The sequence below is a fragment of the Lissotriton vulgaris genome, chromosome 11 (genome assembly GCF_964263255.1).
Source record: "Lissotriton vulgaris chromosome 11, aLisVul1.2, whole genome shotgun sequence".
Lineage (NCBI taxonomy): Eukaryota > Metazoa > Chordata > Amphibia > Caudata > Salamandridae > Lissotriton > Lissotriton vulgaris.
In genome coordinates this window covers 338,835,911-338,859,418 of record NC_141699.1, presented here as the reverse complement: position 1 = coordinate 338,859,418, position 23,508 = coordinate 338,835,911, and the positions used below count along the sequence as shown (strand labels likewise).

General features: G+C 43.7%; 1 protein-coding gene across 1 annotated transcript in view; it reads right to left on the bottom strand.

Annotated features, from left to right (window-relative positions):
• The window catches only part of HSPB8 (heat shock protein family B (small) member 8), a 113,962-nt gene that overhangs the window by 53,472 nt on the left and 36,982 nt on the right, over nt 1-23,508 (bottom strand). The window contains exon 2 of the mRNA XM_086943296.1: nt 14,023-14,086. Coding sequence (XP_086799422.1) covers nt 14,023-14,086 — 64 coding nt within the window. The remainder of the gene's footprint in view (nt 1-14,022; nt 14,087-23,508) is intronic.

Below are 23,508 nucleotides of genomic sequence, written 5' to 3'. Positions count from 1 at the left end.
GTTTTGTGCGGGCTGGAGTCCGCGAAGGTAGGCCCAAGGCTATAGGACTATGGTGAAGAGGGTCTGGGATTGAGCAGGCTGGAGTCCACGGTGGGTGGCCCTTTGCCAATCCGCAATGATGGTGTGTGAGCAGTTTCATCCGGACTGGAGTTTGTGGAGGACGGCCCATGGCTATAGGACTGTGATGAAAAGAGTGTGGGATGGAGCAGGCTAGAGTCCATGGTGGGCGGCCCTTTGCCAATCCGTAATAATGGGAAGCGAGCACTTTCTTGCGGGCTGGAGACGGTGGAGGATGGCCCATTGCTATGGGACTATGATGCAGAGAGTGTGGGAGGAGGGGAGATCAGAGCAGAAGGGTGGGAGTAGTCAGGGGGGATGTCAGTAATGAACTGTCTAGTTTTTTACAGAACAGTTGGGACAGTCTACTCAAGTGGAGAGGGTGGCGCCCCCCGCACAACTGGTTAGGCAGCCAACCATGACGCCAGGTAAGGCAAGGGAGCGCACGCAAGGGGACAGAGGCTGGTGGGCCACAGCGAAAGGGTCGAGGATGCCCAGTTTTGCTCTGGAAGTAGGGTGTCAATGGGTGCGGATGCTCCAGGGGGAGGAGGGGGAGGTGCGACGGCGGAAGGGCATTGAATGGGGGGAGTGCGAGGGCAGGGATGGCGGCAACCAACTCTGCAGAGGGGACGGCAGGAGTAATAGATGCGGGTCAGATGGGGCGGACAAGGAAGGGACTAAGGAGAGTTAATACATTCAGAGAATAGGGTTACCTTACATGGAGATTAACAAGGCCTTGGGAGCCCACCTTATGTTGGCCACCAAAGAGAAGATCTGAGGGGCAAATATGGGGGAAATAAGCTGGGGCTTGCCAAGAGCCTGCAGGGGACATGAACTTTGCGAATGGGTCAGCTGCATTTCTGATTTTGCCAGTGTGTACTGTGAGAAGTACCCTGACGGGTCCACTCATTATTTAATTACATGGACATGATTAGATGGGCACAGGTGGCGTACGGGGTATGCATGGTCCATTACGACGAGAGGTGCAGGGCAAGGTTGGACTGGGAGCCGGAGGCTAAGTGGGGGGAGATAGAGTGCTGGTGGGCAGGGACAGCAGTCTTTCCCGGCCACACAGCATACCACATGGCTGGGGCAAAGGCTAGTACGCCCATTAAACGTAGTTGTCTGGGGGAATTTTTGTGTCTTATCCATGGAACGGGGATGCCGAGCTTTTGCAGCGGGGTTTTTTCAGGAGGGTGTCTGGCGGCGCTATGAAGGTCCGAGGGCCGCACGGTGGGCTGAGAGGTTGTAGTCCGCAAAAACGCGCGGTCTAGTAGGGCAGGCGGACGTGTTAGAAGACGTGCAGGAGGGGCGTATGGCAGGTCCATTCATGAGTAGTTCCATGCGGGACCTGATTGTTTCCCCACTTGGCGTGGTACCAACAGGGGAGCCAGGGCGGTACAGGTTGATACACTACATGTCGTGGCCAGAAGGGGCATTGGTGAACGATTTTATAGCGGCCGAGCTGGCTGCAATGTCTTACTCCTCGGTAGAGGTCGCCCGACATCTAGTTGCCACGGTAAAATGTGACTCAAAGTCGGCCTTTAGATTGTACCCGTACACCCTGAGGAGCAATAGTGGTGGGGCATACAGTTCGAGGGGTCCAACTTGGGTATAAGGCACTGCCAATGGGATGTTTTCATAGCCGGTGCTGTATTTTAGCGCTTTAGTACTTTCCTGCAGTGGGTTCTCATGGCGAACCGTGAAAGAGTCAGTGGCACACTACCTGGATGACTTTTTCCTGGTGGGACTGCCCGGTTCTACGGACTGCCAACGGCAATTGGCAAGTTTTAGGAGCTCAGGGGCTAGCTGGGTGTGCCCCTGGTGCCAGAGAAGACACAAGGTCCCAGTACAGTGTTATCCTTCCTTGGTATTGACCTGGAATGGGGAGCGATGGCAGTCTGAGTGCCGCTGGTCAAAGAAAGGGCACATGCTGACGTTGCTTGACGGTTTGCTGGCCAAAAAGAGGTTGACGGTCAGGGAGGTACAGGCTTTGCTTGGACACCTAAACCTTACGTGCAGGGGGGGAGAGCGGGGCAGACTTTCTGCAGGAGGACGGGCAATGAATGGGTGGGTCTGGCTGGGCCTCACCATCATAGGTGCCTGTTGGCCGGCGCTAAGGGGGACTTGCGCATGTGGCACACAATTGTGGTCTAGTTCAACGGCATCCATATGGCAACCCGGGAGGAATGGGAGGGTGATGTCACGATCTCGTCGGGCGCAGTGGGGGCAGAAGCTTGGGACTCTACTTGCAAGGGAGGTGGTGCTCAGAAAGATGGATGCCACACCGGAGGAATGGGGGGATGGGTATTGCTTTTCTAGAAGCTCGTGCCGCAGGTAGTGGCCTTGACAGGACGGGCGCGGGGATGGGCACACAAGAAGATGATCGTTCACATGGACAATTTGGCAGTAGTCCGGGTGGTGAACAGACTATTGGCAAGGGATGCTCAGGTGCTCCAGTTGGTGCGCGTCTTGGGTTGTGGGGTTGGAGCATGATATCTTGTTTCTGGCAGGACATGTGCCGGGAATAGACAATGACATTGCAGACGTTTTGCCTCGTTCTCAGTGGCAGAGGTTCCACGGCTAGTCACAGAAGAGGATTAGGGCAGGAAGCCGGTTCATAAGGGATGTGGTATGTAGGAGACATAAGGGTCGTACAGTTAGTGAAAGAGCGCCTGGCGCCATCTGCAGGAAGGCATACACGCACGCATGGGTGTAATTTCTCGACACTGGTGCAGAGTGCTGTGGACAACCCTGGGTACGTGAAACGCAGTTGGTACAGTTATTTCTACGTGACTGACAAAGGTTTGTCTGGGTAATAATGGCAGGCAAGTTGTCGGCCATACATTTTTTATGGGAACTCGTGGGGGGTAGGGCGCCGTCGGCAGGGTGAATTAGGGAGCTAATTGCTAGAAGGTTTGGCGTGTGAGAGGCAAGTGGGACGCGGGGTGTCGGTATAGCAGCTGCTTTGGGCCGTGAGGCATGCCCTCCTCTGCCTGGGGGGAAAAGCCTTGCAGTTTGGGATACATTCATTCCACATAGGGGCAATCACAGACGCAGCTGGGAGTGGTCGGGGGTGGGAAGAGATCATGCACCTAGGGCGTTGAAAGTCACCACTTTTGCAGACCTACAACAAAAATTTCACCTTCCAAATGGGCACTACCTCAAATTTATCCAGATTCATACTATGCTGAAACTTAAGGCCCCCAATATCAACCTGGGGAGAATTGAAATTATCGATACCATAGCTAAAAAGACTACAAGAATAGGTACAATTTATGGCCAACTGCTGGATAAACTACAAGATGATATAGAACATACAGAAACTGCCTGGGAAGACAAACTTGACAACCCAAATGTAGATATTGATATGAGTTTATATTTATCATCACGAGTACTTATGTCAGCTAGCTTAAAAGCCCAGACTTACAAAACCATATATAATTTGTATTTTACCCCTGCTAAGCTACATGCTCGGGGCAAAAGGGAGAATGATCACTGCCCTAGATGTCTTAACGGCCCACAACATTAATACACATGTTCAGTGAGTGTGACGAACTAACATTAATTAAAAGAATGATTTGCAAATTCTGGGAAGAAGTGTTTGGTCATAAAATACCTGACTCCCCCACTCTGTATCTGCTAGGTACTGATAATACACTCAGGAAAGCGCCATATATGCTACTAGAGAGTTAAAATCTGCTGTGCGTGGCAAGGTGATTTGGCAGCCCATCACTAATTGGAGGAGGGGGGCTTTGCTCAGGGCTATGATGAACTATGTAAATCTGCCTTCTTTTACGAGCAATCTCTGCTGTCATGGGAAGGTGTATTTTCTCTTCCTTTTTTTTATGTCTCTTTCTCTTTCTTTATCTCTCCAAAAATGTGAGAACGAATCATATATGAATGTGTTTGTTTACTGTGCGGTATTATTATATTTTGACTCCTGTCTTTACTGGTTCTGACAAATAAAAACAATTTTAAAAAAGAAAGCCAGACTGTTTTGGAAAACCCACATACGGCTGCGGGGCTTTGGGGGAAGGGGATGCATGATGTTCATTTCCTTCCTCATATACGTGTCTTTTCAGGTGTGTTGGTGGGGCCTGCTGCGGCGGAGTTATCCATCTGCATCGTAGGACACCCTTTTGTTCAAGGGGTAGAACGTTATGAGTTTACAATTGGAAACGGTTTGAATTAGGGTTTTTGATCAACAGTTGTTAAAGTGTGCCTGGAACGGAAGGGGGGTATGAGGGACACGAGTTGGCTCCTAGCGTTACACAGGATGATTAGGGGTGGGGTCTGTCTGGCTGAGTTGATTATTCATTTGGAGGAGAAGGATCTGTTTAGGTGCAAAGGTTGGGCCTGGATAAAATAAAGGAAGTGGTATTTTTGCTGATTAAACAGCAGTGATCAGGTTGTTATCTTATCTGTTGGAGTTCATACCAGGAGGCAGTGGAGGGGGGCGGAGAGACCCGCTGCGATAAATAAAGACAGACGAAAGTTCAACCGGGACATGCAAATTTGGTGATGGGGAAAGCATAGGGGAGTGGTACATCCTGAGCTTAGGTATGCAGCGCTCTATTTTCAGGGAAGAGGGGGTGCATGTGTCCCGCTATGTTTTGGAGTTGTGTATAACACAGATTAAGGAGATTTTTGGACAGGGTTTTGGCAGTTTTCCGAAATAACAGGGTACCTAGAGGGAGGGTCAAAAACGTCTGGGGCCAGAATTTCTGAGTGGCGTTTTTCCTGGGTAATAGTTGGTAGATCTGTTTACAATTACAGTTTATTGGTTGGAAAATGTCCCTCTGGGAGCACGCAGTAAGGGGAAGTAGCATAGGAAGGTTACATAAATAGTTATGTTAGGAAATGATGAGAAGTTGCAACTTTATCGGGGCAGCAAGGAGGACAGATTTGGCGGTTTAGAAATGGTTGCAAAGGGGAAAACTTTAGGGGTGGGGTGGGGGTAAGTCAGGAGGAAAATATTTAGTGAGGTTTAGTTTTGTACGGCACAGGCCAAGGAAACTGATTGTAAGATTATTATTATTATTATTATATGAAATTTGTAGCGCGCTCAGTTACCCAGAGGCATCCCGGCGCTGAACAGAACGAAGAAGGGAAAGCTCAGACTCAGTCACTACACAGGAAACAAATGCGTCTTCAGGAGTTTCCTAAAGTGCAGAATGTTAGGCTCTGAACGAATCTTAAAGGGCAGGGAGTTCCACAGTGCCGCCACTTGCACTGAAGAACGCCGGCCCCCAGAGCGAGCTCTTTTTACTCTGGTTAACTGCAGAAGACGTCCTTGGTCCGATCGCAGTGGCCGTGTGGGTTTATAGGGGCGTGCCATATTGGACAAGATAGAAGGGCCCCTACCATGCAAGATTTTATGGGCCGTGCATAACGCTTTAAATTTCACCCGCTCCTTAACCGGGAGCCAGTGAAGAGTTTTCAGGGCCGGAGCAGCTGAATGTCTTCTAGGAACCTCCTTCAGCAGTCTAGCGGCTGCATTCTGCACCTGTTGAAGGGTCCTAAAGGTCGCTTCCGGAGCGCCAAGGAACAGTGCGTTCCCGAAGTCAAGTCTCGACAAGATTAAACCACGAATCAGAAGCTTCCTGGATGGATTGGGGAGCAGTGGTAGCACCTTGCGCGCTGACCGCAACAGGCCAAAACACACCCCTGCGGTCTTCCTAGCATGTGTCCTAAAGGACAGGTCTTCCTCCAGCCATACTCCTAGGCTCTTAATCTCCTTCTTAGGAGATGGTGGGTCACCCAGAGACCGAGGCCAGCAACTGGCGATGAGCGAAGGCCTAGGTTTGCCTAGCAATATAAGCTCAGTTTTCTCTCCGTTGAGCTTAAGGCCAGAGTGGGACATCCAACGATGAACGTTGGCAAGGCAGTCATGAAGAACCTCTGGTTGTTCCGCCAGCTGGGTAAGGCCTACAACCAGCTGAGTATCATCAGCATAGCTGATGATCTTCACTCCTGAAGGGGAGACCACTCTCTCAAGTGGAGTCATATAGACGTTAAATAAGGTAGGGCTCAATGATGAGCCCTGCGGGACTCCACATTGAAGAGGGAACAGGGTCGACTGCTCTGCCCCTTCCCAGACTTGATAGAAGCAGTCAGAGAGGAAGGACTCAAGCCATTTGAGGGCCATCCCCGTGACACCCACCTCTGACAGTCGTTGGAGGAGCATCTGGTGACTCACGGTGTCGAAGGCAGCACTCAAGTCCAGGAGGATCACTGCCACTGACCCCCCATATCAAGAATGCTCCTTGCTTCCTCCACCACTGCCAATAAGGCCGTGTCCGTCCCCTGACCAGGGCGAAAGCCCGTCTGGGAGTCTTCCAGCAAATGATGGGATTCTAGGTGGTACGAGAGCTGGCGATTAACCATCTTTTCTGCGATTTTTGAAAAACCGGGCAAAAGAGAAATAGGCCTAAAATTGGCCAGATTCGAGGGATCTAAGCCAGGTTTTTTCAGCAGATGCACCTGTCGTCAATAATGCGGCCTTTTTCACACCTAACAAGCTGGTTTGCGTTCTGTGCTGTGCCCCCCCCCCTTCTTGGCCCAAAGGGATACATTATCTAAGACCACCAGGGCTTCAGTCGTTCAGATGTAGTACACATTTAAGAACCAAGGTAGCATCACAATATAATGCCACAAGTCAAATATGGGGATTAGACCATTAATGTTGTGGATAAACCTACCTTGGATATATGTGTGCATATATATATATATATATATATATATATATATATATATATATATATATATATATATATATATATATATATATATATATATATATATATATATATATATATATATATATATATATATTTTTTTTTTAAGATACGTAGATGTGGAGTTAAGAATAGTAAATCCTTACCTCCCTCTACGCACTTTAATTTCAATCTTTTGTCCATCGATACTGTTGTAATGATAATCTGTCTCACCAATATTCAGAATACAATACGCCCTACTGCAATGTTGATCAACTATATTTGTGGTGTAAATTAAATGTATTTCTTTTTGGAATGTATAAAGTGCATTGTTCACCCGGAATAGGAAATGCTGCTATTATAAAATGCCACTATATATTACATCGGAGAAAATTGCCATAGTTTCAGAAGCTTTCTGCATTTAAAAAGGATAGTTTCTTTTCGTAAACCAAAAGGCAAAAATAGTGCAACATTTTGGGGCTGTAGAGGAGAACGCTCTGTTTTATAAGCGGACTCATTTCAACTTACGGGTATTTAAAAGGAAAAGCCCTTCTAACCTCAGAGACTCTCAGACTTTATGGAAGGTAAATCTTCCTGCTAGAGAACTGCGAAGTGCTTTATGCACAAGGCAAAAGGATTTGAATGTAATTGTTTGAGTTACCGGAAATCAGAGCACATTTGTCAGCGCAGTCAAATTTTCTTTGCATAAGACCATTCTGCCTGCAGCATTCTCACTATTTGACATTTTCGAGATGTTAGGAGGGAAAGTGTGAGTTACAATGCATTACAATAGTCTAACATTAATGACAAATGGCATTGCAGATCTGAATTATCTGACTTGTAGGGAACAGATCGAGCATCCATGTTGATATGTAAACACCTAAACTTTTTCCTGAATGCAGGGCTTCTGGTTGTTGAACTAGTGACGATGGCCAGATTCGAATTGGTCCAGACAGTAGTTTGCTAAAAAAAAGTGCTAATATTTCTGTTTTTGAACCATTTATATTAAGTTTATTTTAGGTCATTAATCCTTGCACATTGAATATGGAGTTATGAAATGTTTCAGCCTTTATTTTGGGAGGACTGTCAACCCCCAGGATTAACTTCATGAAGCTAAATGACTGAGCTAACTTTACCAGTGGTACCATTTAAAATGTACGGGTGGTTAAACCATCCTAAGAGGAACTCACATGGCACAGGATTTGGATCTGACAAATTGGGGCTCATCTTAACCTGCATATATCAATCAGCTAAACATCTTGAAATCTGGGCTAAACTGTTCCAGTGATACTGAAGTCCAGATGGTTCACAGTAACCAAGCTGCAGATAGGTCAAGTAGCACAAATGCTGTAGATATATTCTGACCAACACAGTGGGGTAGATCATCCATAATAGCTGTCAGAATGTAATTGAAATTGCATTTAAATAGCACTTACTACCCCTGACGAGACTTCGAAGCGAGTAGCTCTGGAACCGAAAAAGGATTGGTGGTGAATAAATTAAATGTACGCACACTATTCTGGGACCCAAACAGGTTAGAGTAGAGGGGGCGAGAGTCTAGAAGGGGTTATTTTGGAGATGATACTAGTCAGAGAGTAGAGGTAGAGGATATATTTAGAGAGGTATTTGGTGAGAAATAGTACAGTTGATCGGAGAGAGTAATAGATTGAGATTTGGGATGAGTCTTCCATGATGCAACCAACATGGATGTCAGCCTGCAATGGGTGAAGTATTTAATGAGAGTGATAAAGTAGGAAAGCTGATTAAACAATGCCTGCCAAAGTACATTTCATAGTTTGGGGAGTTGTGAAACTTGTCTGTTATTGCCCAAACAGTCCGAGTTAAGGGTAAATAAAATTTCTTCAAAGCTCTTGGTGCACACCTAGAAATTAGGGAAGAATTAATAATGGACTGAACATGGGCCTGTGACACTAATAGCATTAATTATGGAATTCTGCTAGAAAGGGATGTGGAGCTGTCCATAAAGCTTTACGGACTTTTATCACAGTTGTGTAGTATTTCTCCCATAATTGAGTAAATTGAGTAAAACCATAATTAATCAGCAAATATATTGCACTTAAATGCTGACTCGGATTAAGGTTGTAGTGTTGCTATTGCTTTGAGCTCATTTATTGCTGAGATAATTGCCATTAACATATCTGATGCTGAAAGGATTTTCTGTCAAGTACAATGCCTTTGCAGTTTTAAAAGATTTTTAATAGGCATTATTTAACAATAGTCACTCTTATTTGATTTCTGTGGAGTAAGTATGACATTGCATTTATGCCTCATTAGTCTGAGCTCTTCGGAAAACCAATTATTTTGTACCATATTTAAGTAGTGACATTTAGGCTGTGTATGAAATTGGAGTATCGGTTGAGGTGGATGGGAACCCACCTTAAATAATAATCCCAATCCTTGCCAAGATGAACCACTGAAGTCACTAAATAAATGGACTTAACCTCTGGCAGATTGGCACAGCACAGTTAGGTTTACCTTAAAGACAATGTGTAAAGTAGTTATGCACTCCTCCAGCAATAAAGCAAAAACACAGTAAAGTGCACAAAGTCTTATGGCCAACAAATATGGGTTCGCCAAAAGAAGGCACAAATATCTGGGGGAATGCCATGCAAATGATGGTCATTTCCAACAGACTGTTTACTAATTCTCATAATATTTAATATTACTGAGTTATGGATTAATCAATTATTTTGGTGACAACTCTAACACATGACAGACCTTAAATTCCACATAATATACACTGATTCTGAAATACGGGTGAGTATTAATCTAGGTGTTCTGGGGCATAGCTTCTCATCAATACCCTGTAAAAGATTCTCTGGTAGATCTGTCATATTTCTAACATCCTCTACATTCCTTTGAGTCTGGCCTAAACAGTGGATGTGGGGCACCTGCCTGTTATCTTTTTCTCAACTCAGACCAATGCTATGAACACCTCTTTAGGGCCAAGGGATATCTACCCGGGTATGATCCCAAAAATGAAGGGCACATGACAAGGTCCATGCTAACAGTTCTTAAGTAATCGATTCATCTTACTTAAAGCTCTGAGTGGAGGCAAATGCAGCACCAAAGCAAAGAGGTAGAAACGAGGTGTAATAAAGCTATATCTCTTCATGCCAACCTTGGGTAGGAGCACCATTTTGGCACAAGCCCAGGTTAAATAGACTTTAGTTAATCTGAGTCTGTATCAAAATACATGGGTAGATGCACTGGAACCCCAATACTCCACTCATGGATGCCTCCCTGATGCAAAGTAAAGCAAGGCAGTGCTGTGTTTTCCCGTGTTGTTTTTTCTTTCTTTTACAAAGCACACAAATTGGGCTTTGAGTTGCTTTGTAAATTCCAAAATATATTTTGTGTTGTGGCTTCACCAAAAGAAATAATGCACCAACAATGCAAAAATGTTCCTAAATATGGGCCATAATGCTGTCCTCACCTCAGTACAGTTCCAATGTGCAGTGGGCCATCATTACAAGTTTTCATCACTAATGCACCACAGAGCCACCAGCACTGTGAAAAATAGTTTGGCGTGAAGTGGAGAAAAAACAACAACCGTTCCCCTCAGACAAGTGCTATTCTTGTCGTTAGTAAAAATGTGACAATCCCTCTATTTATATCTTGCTTTTGTTTTGCAGTAGCTTGTCTCCATACGCTGATATGAATCTGCTTCAGTGAATAACACTGGCGTGCCCCATCTGCTAAGTAAACAAGCGTCATTGCCTGGAATGCTCACAGCTGATATTCTAGGTAGCTAATAACATTTCAAAAAAATACATTTGCTCATACAATAGATGCATTTTGCATACAGGAAATCTTCAGTTAGGACTGGGGCACCATGAATGCAAACTCTCGACATGTCAGGTCTGGGCATGACTAAGTTGCATTTTTGATTGGCAGCAGCAATGAAGGTTTTGGACCATCATATTGCCGTAAAATAAGGTTAATTGATCATGGCATTTGCTCCAACAATCAAATGCAGTCTGGGAGTTGTAGTCGTGCTTCACTTCGACTGAATCAATTATACAGACACTTGAAAACAATGACTTTAAAAAACAGAACGTGTAGTGATTACAAATCGTGTCCCTGACGACATGGCCCCATCAGGTAATCAGATGTTTTTAAAATTCTAATTTATCTCTGCATTTTGACAGCGGGAATGGTAAAAGGATCCTTTGCTTAGGGCGCCAACCTTCATTGAATTAGCCCAACTGCTACAACAAATGAGTGGGGTTATACGTGATTGACCTGTTGCAGTTAAAACATTCTCTTTAACGTTTTAGGACAGTGATTCTTAACCAGTGGTCAGGTTCACAAGGCCTATTCAGGTGGCCCATCACTGCTTAGAAAATTAAATAATATTAACAGATTAATAAAGTAGAAATTAAAAATCTGAAAACATTCTGGAAGTGTGAAAGAATTTAAAATTGGGGGAATAAAAATCAAGTTGGTATCCTGATTTTGATTTTTTGGAGCAGTGTAAGTACATCAAACAGAATATAGTACGGATGGTGGTGGCATCAATTGAATTTAGAAAAGCCCTACCCTTTAAATTATAATTTAGACTTTTTTAATTGGTTAATTACATTATATATTTCATAATTTGTGTATTTGTTTGATGAATGCTTGTTTCTGTAATTTTGTTTTGAGGTTCTAATAATCGAAATTGATAAGCCCAGAGTACCCGGCTTCCAGGTACGTCCCTGGATTCCTATAATGATTTTGTGGGGGTCCCCATGTTCCAGTAATAATTAAGTGGGGGTCCACAAAAGTCCAAAGGTTAAGAGCCGCTGTCTTGGGAATCTGTGGATAAATTATAAAAAATTACACAATAATGAACTTTGAGGTCTATGAGGTTGGCAGAAGGTTTTATAGGCTCAAATAATTGTCTATTTCATTCAAGCTGATTTCATAGAAACGAGGGGGGTACTGACAGCAGCCCCAGGCTGGAGGTATGCAATCAAAATACCCAAGAAATAATCTTTATCTCAACGTCAAAATTTCTAAAATGGCGGTGCCTGCTTCGTTTTCAGATCTGAAAAGGGGTAATCAAATACTGAAAGGTGAAGATGATCTTCTGTGGATCCTTGATAGAAAAAGAGTGTATTTCAAGGAAATTTACATAGAGAGCAAGCACCTGTTGGCCAGGTTCCATCGTCACTTGGTAGCAAAATTCTTACATTCATGGCCTCTAATGTCACCCTCCATAAACCAACTATCATAATAAGTATTTCAAATTTCCAAAAAGTGAGACTGGAGATTTTCCAAAATGGGCCCACGTCTATGGAGCTCACATGTGCTTCCCTTATGCATGGACTAAAATTACATAGAGCTATCAAAAGTCTTTATTTCTAACAATCTTTTTATTAAATAAATCATTTTGGTGCGTCATCTTCTTTAACTCCTATGATCCCTCCCTACAGCAATCTATACATTATTATGGGGGTATTGATATGTACATCTGTTATTGTACTCCTACAGGTCGAATATCTACAAAAAGGATCAATTACACAACCTTCTAAGACACAGAGAGGTGGTTCATAGTTCCTCCCCCATCGAAGTGCTCTTCCTCGAATTGTGGGTACCCTCAACTCAAATCTAAGACTATAAGCAATTCAGAATGTTCCAATGATCTTATGGAGTACGTTTGAACACTCTGTCTCTCAGTATCTCCTTTATATTTTCTGTTCATGCAACTCTCCTCTATTCTCAGAAACAGCACTCTGAAGTCGCCTCGGCGAGTTTGTGGATAATATAGCATAATATAGGACCGTTCTTTAAAAATGCAATTTGACCCAGGATATACCTGAGGTAATTTGAAATGCAGCAATACTACATGTACAATTGCTGCATCAGTTGTAGCCAGTGTTTATGTGGCATGAAACTTGTGAGGGATGGAAGGGGGGGCTTCCTGAAGGAGTGTGGCCAAAGAAACATAAGTAGGAATACCTTCCAAGAGGTATGGCCTATGTAAATAAGAGTGTGGCTAAAAACATATGAACTAACATTCTGTGATTCACACAAGGTTTCTTCTTATCAGTATTTGGGTACCTCTCTGTGAGTTTTCTGTTACAATGGAAATAACAATTGGCACATATGTAAGTGATCCTCTGTGTGCTCTTCAGCGAGGCCAAGGAATGGATGAGCATGCATTCTGAACACCTTTATTACTCAATGACAGGCACTGCCTTCAACCTCAACTCCAAAGCTCTCAACTCTGCCCTGTCATGAGCACCCACCCACAACCTAAATTAACGATACACCAAGAAGGGACCCATTTACAGTATGTTCTATACAAGAATCCTTCAATGCATGGAGCACCCTGCAGATACACTAGATCTGGAAAAAGCAAATACTCTTAGTGGATGCAAGGTTAAGTCAAACAGGGACTGCATCCCTGACAAAGAGTACCTTAAGGGTTTTTGCAGTCATTGTTGAGAAATTAATCTATGTTTTGCCTGTAAAGGTAAGGATCTGAGTATGCGGGCCGTTAGAGACTCCTTCAAAGCTAGTTATTAAATTCTGCCGGGTCCGAGACCTCACAAGGCCAGTCACATTTAACCGCTCTTACTGGACAAATCAGGAATTAGGAAGGAATTGGAATGAGGACATCAGCGTCTGCATATTTGAGTAATTGTGTTGAAACCCATCAAGTTGTTCCATCCATGGCGTCACTTGTTTGTCAGCCTATAGGAAAGGATATCTCTGACTCCATTCCACATTTACCAGATGCCTGAACTTTGGAGCTAGTGGTGAACATACAGAAAAGACCACTGTAGCAAGGCCACGCACAGACCTCATATAGAAATCTAATACTACACTGATCATTAGAGTGTACCTCATATTCCAAGACGTCCCCTGCTGGATTAAGCTGTCAGGGTAGCTCAGCGAGTCAAACCCATCAACTGACAAATAATGTGATTTGAAAGTCACAAGTTAAAATCCCATCAAGTCCGTCTTTAGCTCTCCAAACTTCTAAGGTTGGTCATTTGAATTCCAATAATTATGTGATAGCAATATGTGTTATTACCAGTGCTTAGAAACAGCAGAACCTAGGTATAAAGTGCTTTATATAAAGTTTTCAATACAATACTTATTAATAAGAATGAGAACTACATTGCTTGATTCCCTGGGTCCTTGATGTTCATATAAAGGTTACACTTAGGTGGAGCCTCGCTGTGTGGAAAGAAGAGTAGGATCTCCAAAGACAAACTGGAGAATTACTTACTGGATTTTCTTGGTGAAATTCTTAGAAACAATCCCTCCTTCTTCTTGCTGTTCTTCGTGTTTTCCTTCAATGGTAAACAAGACAAAGTGCAAAAAAACCTGTTAGGATCTTGATTTATTGAGAATCTAATGTATGTGCAAAGAAGTCTGGTTGTAGAGCAGGCTTTAGAATGTACACAAACTATACACAAAGCATTTATGTCTACAATACACAAAATTATATATTATATAAATATATATCTCTTAAAGATATATACATATATATTAAGGTATGGATATCTCTCTCTCTCTCTCTCTCTCTCTATATATATATATTTATATATATATATATATATATATATATATATATATATATATATATATATATATATATATATATATATATATATTCAAGCTCAATCCCTCCCAGTCCCGGATGGGAAATAAAGACTGCACACACGGGAATCTTCAATTCAAAAAGCAACTTTACTCGCGCAGACGCGTTTCGGAAGCCACGCTTCCTTCCTCAATGTTGTTACTTCGCAACGCGCGCCGAGGTGCCATTTTATTTCATTTCAAATGCACACACAGGTTAGTATGGGGCATTGACATGTTAACATATGCATTTCACAATTAATTGTCAAGTACTCCAGCCTTTGTTATAACTTTTCTAATAACCAGGTCCCTTACCTTACTGCCCTTTTCAATGGAGTTCTAAGCGGCATGGAAATCCCTGGTACTTGGCTGGGGGCAGAGGTGGTCCCTATCTTTAAAAAGGGCTCGCCTCTCCTCCCGGCCAACTACAGACCCATCAGCTTAATCGACGTAGCACAGAAGCTGTTTGGCAGGGTTTTGCTGAATCGCCTCCAGGATTGGATGGAAGAGGTGGGTGCCCTTAGTCCCTATCAGGCGGGATTTAGGAAGGGGGTATCCATAGTGGACCAGGTTTTTAGGTTGAATCTTATCTACTGGAGGGCAGCAATATTCGAGGGCGGCAGTCTGTACACAATTTTTGTGGACTTACGGGCCGCCTTCGATCTGGTGCCCAGGGGAAAACTCTGGAGCGTCTTGGCAGAGATGGGCGTCCCCCCGGACATCCTAGTAATCTTACAGAGGCTCCATCATAATAATTATGCCCGAGTGAGGTGCGGGAGGTCGGGGGAATTGACCAATAGATTCCCCGTTGACCGAGGGGTAAGGCAGGGTTGTGTGTTGGCACCGACCCTGTTTTGCCTCTTCGTCAACGGGGTAATCGCCCACCTAAATGCCACCGATTATACTGATGCCCCCAAACTAAATGGCAGCAGGGTGACCGCAATCATGTTTGCGGACGACACCCTGCTGCTATCTAAAACCCCCATGGGGATACAGAGGATCCTTGATTCATTTGTAGCCTTCTGTACGGACAGGGGGCTAGAAATCAATGCGGCCAAAACTAAATTCATGGTTTTAAATCCGAGCCAAAAATTGCGGCCGAATCCGCAATTGGGAGTAGTACGGCTCGAGAGGGTTGCCACCTTTGAATATCTAGGTGTGACTCTTAATGAAACCATGACTTGGGGATCTCACCAGAGTAGGGCGAACCTCAAACTTACACAAACTACTGGGGGTATCGCCCGGATGATGACCGGCTCCTCATATCGCCCGTTGGGGGCCCTGATCCAGATATACAAGGCCCAGGCCAGGGGAGTTATCATGTACGGGGCGGAACTGTGGGGACACACACCTTGCCGTAGCCTTTCACTAACAGAAAACAAGTTTATAAGACAGATAACCGCGCTTCCCCCCAGTACCCCGCTCCTCCCCTTGAGGCTTGACCTCGGCCTACGACCATTATCTGATGAAATAAGCCTGAGACCCATAGCCTTCTGGCGTAGGTTGTGGAGCAGTAATGATCTTGCAGCATACAGGGCGGAACTGGCAGAATTATTGAACCACCCAAAAGCGCTCCGTATCCCTTGGGTCAAAAACATCCAATCCACCTGCATGGAACTAGGGCTCCCTGACTTATGGACTGACCCTGCGAATGCCGCACTGAACATCTCTAAAAGGTCCCTGACTAACGTATACCACGAACACAAATTAGCTAGGGCCCGAGTTACCCAGGTAGAAGGGTCTCTATCCTCTGTGTTTTTGCAAAGCAAGGACCTTTATAGGTTTGAGAGGGTATTGGATCCTATCTTTCCGGTACTTGCTAGGAAGCTGTTTCTCCAATGGAGATACGGCTCACTGCCCTTTCGGTCCTTTACAAGTACTTGGTCATCGCCCCCCACTACGATGCAGTGCCCGGCCTGTGATGCTTTGGAGGAAACCGATTTACATGTGGCCTTCTTCTGCCCAGCCTACAGGGCAGTGCGGAAATACTGGCTTCTCCCATTGATTAGGAATATGGGTGGCAGGGAATATGCTCCAATGTATAGGATTTTAAAATCTGATCTCTCAGGCCCTACTGTCCTCGCTTTATCAAAATTTCTTACCAATGTTTGGCATACGCGCAACCGTATTTTAAAGGTGTTGGGTCCCCCTTAAAATTTTAGATGCACAGTTTTTTCAGTATTTTTAACATATGTACTTCCAATGTTTTAATGTTTTGACTTATTGGGATTGTATATGTGTACTGTTTCTCTTTTATGGCCAAATGGCCGAAATAAAGATTGGAAAAGATAAAAAAAAGAATAACCAGGTCAGGCCTTTTGTATTCGACATAAGGACCCCCGAAGAACTCAGCCCTGTATCCTTTTTCGTTAGTGCGCATTGTCATCATAGCCAACCCAGGTCTGTCGTTTAGAGCATCGGCTTCTCCAGCAAGACAACTATCATGAAAACATTTAATATTGAACATGTGCACAAAATTACTGATGACAACGCCATGTTCAGTGCTAATGCAAGGACATATTAAGGGTTTCCAGTGAGTGCCCTTGGCCAAACGTGTTTTGTGGGCCCCTGTTCATAACAGCTTTACATATTTTTTTATCAAAGTTCAGCTCTTTCTGGTCTACTTTGGCCAGATCACTGACGTGGCACACTGGTCCAAGTTCTAAATGTATATACATCTAATATTCAGGAATAGTGACGTGTGTTTTCAATATTATAATTCCGCAGCAGCTCACTAATATTATTGCTAATAATCTGTGTGACCCCCTGCCATTTCTCATAAGTAAGGTCCTATTTTAATCTAAAAGAAACTGTTTTTTTTGGATGTTGCATGGTATTAAAAAACATACAGTTCTCTGCCAAATGTCGTTAATAGACTCAAATCCATCATCCACATTCAAAATAAATGAAAGGAAAACGATATTTAAAGCAATCCGTTAAGAATTATCCAAGGTCATCAGAGTAAGGCCAGAGCTGGCTCGATCAGAGGGCCCCCTGAAAGTCTGGGGCCCTGGACAAGGACCCACTTTGGCCATGCCTTAAAACGTCTCTGTATAAGGATTAGTAGAGTGCACAACGGGAGATTGTGCCTGAATCGGGATTTGTATAGGTGGAGAAATAGAGGCATAAGTGAAGAGCACTGAAATATTCTTTGGAAAGTAATGCTGCTTATAAAAGAGAGAGAGGACAGAATGAGAGAGTACAGCAAGTAAGAGCAAGAAAAACGTGAACAGAAAAAGAAGCAGAGACATGGCATGCGAGAGAAAGAGAAACATTTAAAAGCAAGGGGAGGAGAGAGTACCAAGGTCCAAGATCGAAAAGATCTTAATTAATCACAAAAACAAATTACATCCAACAGACAAGGCCATCCCCGGCGCCGAGGCTTTACAGAGCGTTCCATATTTTGTAATAAACATGCTGAAGGTTTGGAGCTTGTTTTACAAGTTCCAGCCAGTCCTAATCCTGAACAAAGCAAGAAAACAAAAAGTACAAAGTAGGCTGCCAAGTCTCTCACATCCAATATGTTAATGTTTAGATTTCAAAAGAGCAAATTAAATATTGTGGCAACGAAAATACGTGGGTATGAGAACGTAGGTAGATGCTCTGAAGTGAACTCTACCATCATTATGAAAACTTCCTTTCAAAACAATAATGGAAATTGGCAGGCAAGAGGTGGAAGGATCCTGTGTGTGCATGAACCCTGTAGTCACTATATAAATAGAAAACATTCAGGGTCAGGAGTAAAGAGACAATCAACGCAATGTTCACATTTGTTTGTTGCAATAACAGAATGCTGTCAGGGACAGGTTGCCAAATGGCACCCATGACTTGTTTGCTCCTGGTCACTAATTCATTCAGAAGTGGCCTAAAGCCAGGAGATGTCCAGAAAAGCCCTGCCCTGTTGGGGCCACATGTTGTCAAAGGCGCTCATTCCATGAGCAGTGTTATTCACTGTGGTAATTGTGCACCCACTAAACCCCTATTTCAGAGTGTAGGGGTGCGTAATTACCACACCTTTCTAGATGTTGGACCGAGGAATGGGAGGCAAGGTGGAAATTGTACGGTTTTGTATATTCTCCTTGAGATCTGGGAAAGTGAACGCTTTATGGATAAAATTTATGACAGGTTTAGCCGGTCTAAATTTGCGGGCAAACACTAACAGGATGAGCTATTACAGCACCACCTAAAATACCAGACTGTGTACATGCGCATTTGTTCCCAAATCGGCATTAGCACGTGTCCTAGAATAAGTACTCATACAAATGGTGGTTGTGCAGACAGCCCCATGGTCCTCTTGTTCAGGGTGCAAGAAAATGATGAATGCACACTGGCTGAAGAACTATAAAATCAAAAGCACATTGTTCGCATTTCAGATGTTGCTGGTATTGGGGAAGCTAGCTGCAGAGGAAGGTGACCCGAAGGAAGTTCTGCTACTGTGATCCCTCAAACTAAGGGGAGACGGCATCGACTAAAGGTGAGCAAGGACAGAGGCGGATATCTAATAGCAGAGGAATATATTGGTCCCTGGGGGCCTAGTGCCAGGATGGACTTGCCAAAATGTCTGGGGATTAGAGAAGAGAGGGGTGAAGTGGAAAGGAAATACTCTACATGAAAAAGGGGCATTGAGGTGGCATATCCTACCATGGTGGAAACGATCGGTGAGGATCTGGCAAAGGGGATGGATTAAAGTGAGTGAAACTCTCTACTGGGAAGTGGGCAGGTTGGGGAATACCATTCAGGAGACGAAGGCGGGGAGAAAAAGTCCCTCATGGATAAGAGAGAGTAAAATACCCATTGCGGAGAGAGTATAGGGGTGATCATGAAAATGAACCTCTTTCCTTTAATCACTTCTCTGCCATTATGATGAGTATATAAATCACAGAACCCTATCATATTCTGATGAATTCTGCAAGTGAAAACGCATGAGTTAATAATAACAGTTTTAAAGTTTTACCTTTATTTTTTTTGCATCATTTTTTCCTTGAAACGACTGGTTATTCTTTGCCTGATTATGCGCGTCCCGTACCTTGCTGGGCAATTGACCACAATGTTACATCTGTTTTCAGCCAAGCATCTTCCCCAGGACATAAAATCAGACTACATTCACCTTAGCTAGGCATCATGCAACTTGAGGGAGGGAACGCATATGTGTAGTATCCGTCATTGCAATTAGTAATTAAGAATGATGGGCTGTGTTGTTTTTTTCTGATAGAGCACTTAGGGTCAACTACTCTTATCCCTTAGAGAACATCCTGAATTAACACTACTGTTGATCCCTTTGTAATTTTTCACCGATTGGGATAACTACATTATGTTATGAATAGCACTTTACCTTGAAAATTTGTCTGCTGTTAAAATGTTTCAGGTTAGCACTATGGGGCCGATTAGGATGGCGGACGGATTGCCCCCGCCAGGCTGGCGGTAGCCACCGCCGGCCTGGCGGGGGCAATCCGTCTGCCATCCTCCTTGAAATGAACCCCCACCACATTAGGATGGCTGGGGGGTCCGCGGCGGACGGGAAGACCATCCGCCGCTTTTCCGCCGCGGTGCCTTGCGACCGTGGTGGAAAAGGTCTAATATGGTGGCGGTGTCTATCAGACACCGCCAGCCATATTAGGATGGGCTTTGGGGAATGCCTTTCCGTGATGGCAATGCCGCTGAGGAAAGGCATACGGTCTTTGCTTTGGGGGCCCGTTGCGGGCCCCCAGGATGAAGGGGGGGTGGGGGTGCACATGGAGGGGGGTACCTATGGTACCCCCTGCGTTTCAAAGTACAACATGGCAGGCACCGCGCAGTGCCTGTCATGTTGTACTTTGAAATGCACAACATGCATTTTTAGCATTGCGGTGGGCGGTGCTTTCAGCACCGCCCGCCGCAACGTTAAAAATGCGGGATGCACCCGCCACTGTGGCAGGTGCATCCTAATTCGACGCACAGGACCTCCGCCGTTATGGCGGACGGTCCCTTGCCACGACAGGATGGTGGACGGACAAAGTCCGTCCACCATCCTAGTGGCCCCCTATGTGCGGATCAAAACCGCAAATTGTTTTATACTCTTCCAATCCCTAATTTTAGATTGTAGTGTATAGTGAAGCATCTATGAATGGCCCTGCTCTGTGGCATTGTTTCTTCTTTAGAAGTATAGTCTGGGATGTCTATGATTATTTCCATGGCGCTTTATCTTAACAAGAAAAAGCCAGGTGCTAACCAGCATTAAGAGATAGACGTGATATAGAGCGATTTGTGTCATGGTGGCTTTCTGAAATGGTAACACACTTACAATCTGTCCCAGTTGCTTTAAGATTTTGTTCCCCATCACTTCTGCATTAACAGCAAAAAATCTTCCATAAGCATGCACATTTTTTTTAATTCCCAGTAGGTGGTATGTGTTAATCTTAAAAGGAACAGTACTGGTTAGACTATCTTTTGTCTATATTGGGGCGTGTTCATAGACCTATTAGTGTGTTTAAATCAATTGTTTGAAATCAGGGTGTATGAAATTTGAAAGTTTTTATTTTGCATAAAATGTACAATCTTTCTAAAAATTATATGTAATTACACGTCTTACATGAAATACTCTTTGCATGGATTTCATGCAAAAATTGCACATTGTGGCAAACTTTGTGTAGAATTTTAAAACAAGATACAGACAGGAGTCTGGTTCGAGAAAAAAATGTCTGATTGAGATATTTTTTAATTGAATCAGTCTCATGTGGGCAAAGATCGTCTGAAATTTTAAGGTTTACAAAATGGGGAAAATTGTATGCATTGTGATATCACACAATTCACAAATTCCTGGAGATTATGCCTACATAACGGAAATTTCACCAGGGCCTAGTTTAAAAGTGACCTTGACAATATATATAACTATGGTCACTGGAATTATGCAGCAGAGAAGGAGCAAATTATGAAGCGGCATTTACTAAATTATGCAGCCAGAAAAAGGCAAATTATGCAGGATATTGGGGCACATTGTGTGGTAGTCTTACTGTATAATTTTGTCAATTTTTCAATGTAGCAAGTGTCTATGCAAAAGCAGCCTTAGCAGCAAGATCACATGATTCCAAAGCCCCTGTATTTCACTTCTATATGCATGGGGTGGAGTTAAGAAAATTAAAATTCATATTTCCTCTATATGCACTTCCCTTTCAATATTTTGTCCCGTTATATAAGTAATTTTTTCAATATTTTGTCCCTCAATATTCTATATATGATATTAGTATATCGTCATATTCTCATTCTCGACATTACGTAGTACAATCATTGCTGTTCCCAGCTCTGTATCGCTCATACCAGCTCTGCCGTCACTACCAGGTTGAACTGTAACAAAATTCAACCAAAAGTAACACAACTAAAACAACTGTAGGAGAAAGCACACTTCTGGTCTCAGCTCTACCCAATTCTAAAATCCACTTCACTGGCGCCAACAACAACTATAGCCCGCCCCTCATTCCAGCTCAATCTCCTGCCCAAACCACCCGCTTAAAAGTGTCACTCTTTTTGATACAATTCGACCAGCACTAATAATCCACTTATTTGTTATTGTAAAGCGCAAATTTATGACCCCTAAGGGTATCAAGGCACTGGGGGTCGTCGGGGAGATTAGGTGAGCTGTTGACCAGAGTCACATGATGCTGAGATGAGCTGCTGCCGGTGATCAACCCGTGAGCACCGCTCTCCGGAGTCAGCTGCTCTGGCCACTGCACCACACCTCTCCCATATCACTTGTGGATGTTTGCCTGGATCTTCAGAAGAGGCGCCTAGGCTTCTGCAGATGAGAGTGCGGGATGATTCTTTAATCTCTGCCTAAATTTAAAGTAAGGATCAATCATCATTACCTATTCATGAGTTTACTGCTAATGTAGATGTAATGGGCAAGCTTTGGGGGAAGTACCCAGAGCCCTCCCGGCGGAGTCGTGTTTGAAGTTACATTTCATAGGCCTTTGGAAGACTAAAACTGAGGAATGAGAATAGACTTTCGCTACTTCACTTTTGATTTTAGTTGCTGTAGTTGCTGTACTGTCAACCATTATCAGAGTAGTTTGGTTATTTTTCTCACTTAATGCAGTAAAATTGAACTCTAGCTCAGCGCCTCCTTTGCCCACTCGCTGCGCGGCATTCGTAGAATACTGATTATTGTGTATATAAATATTTACAAATAGATTCACAAATGGCATATGTGGAAAAATACACCCAGATCCTAATTCATTAATATCATGGTTTCAAATTGCTAAATTTAGTAGCCTATCAAAAATACAGTGCCAACAAAGAGTTAATAGATCAGAGTATACGATGTGTTGACAGGATCCAGCAGACCCCCTGCTTGTCTGAGTAGGTGCACTTCAGCTTTTCATTGACTCCACTTGAGGTTTTATTGCCTTCAGACCTAATCCTGTCCAGATTGTACCAACCTATTTCAAGAGGCACCTTTGACATGCGTTCAACCTGCTGCCCACTAATCCCTGCTTCCTGCCCAGCCTCCAAGAAAGTCTTAAGTTATCAATCTTGGCCTTTCCTTTAGCCTTCTCTTCCAGCAACGTTTGTTGTGGTTCAAGATTCTTCTCAGCTGCTTAAATAGTCACATGGATTGTTTCTCTTGATGATGACCCTGAAATGCAACCTCAATGGCACTCTCCCAAGTTTACCACAAACGACTGAATCTATCTGTTTGCAACTACAAACCTACTTCCTTGTATACTACCAGACAGTATATAGTCATTTTCATTGTTAACACTAGCGGACCCACTGCCACATCGTGTGCACCACCTTGCGCACTGAGCACTATTTTCACTATTTTTCACTTCTCACCATTTTTACTTGATGCAGTACATTGAATAAATGTACTTACATTTCGAGCATATCGCCGAGACTGTGTGTGTATTAAATGAAAGAGACTATATTTTGTCTTCTTAGGCTGTATTTCTTCTCTTGATTGTCCCATGGTACCTTGAAACTAATGCCTCATTAATTGTAGACGACATTAAGGGCCAGATGTATGAACACATTTTTCCATAGACACAGAATGGGAAAAACTCTTTGATACATCTGGCCCTTAAGTGGATTTTTTTTTAAAAGTCCCTCATTATCATGTTTAATGGGACCATTGTCCCTTATTAGCAAAGTTGCAAGGCAG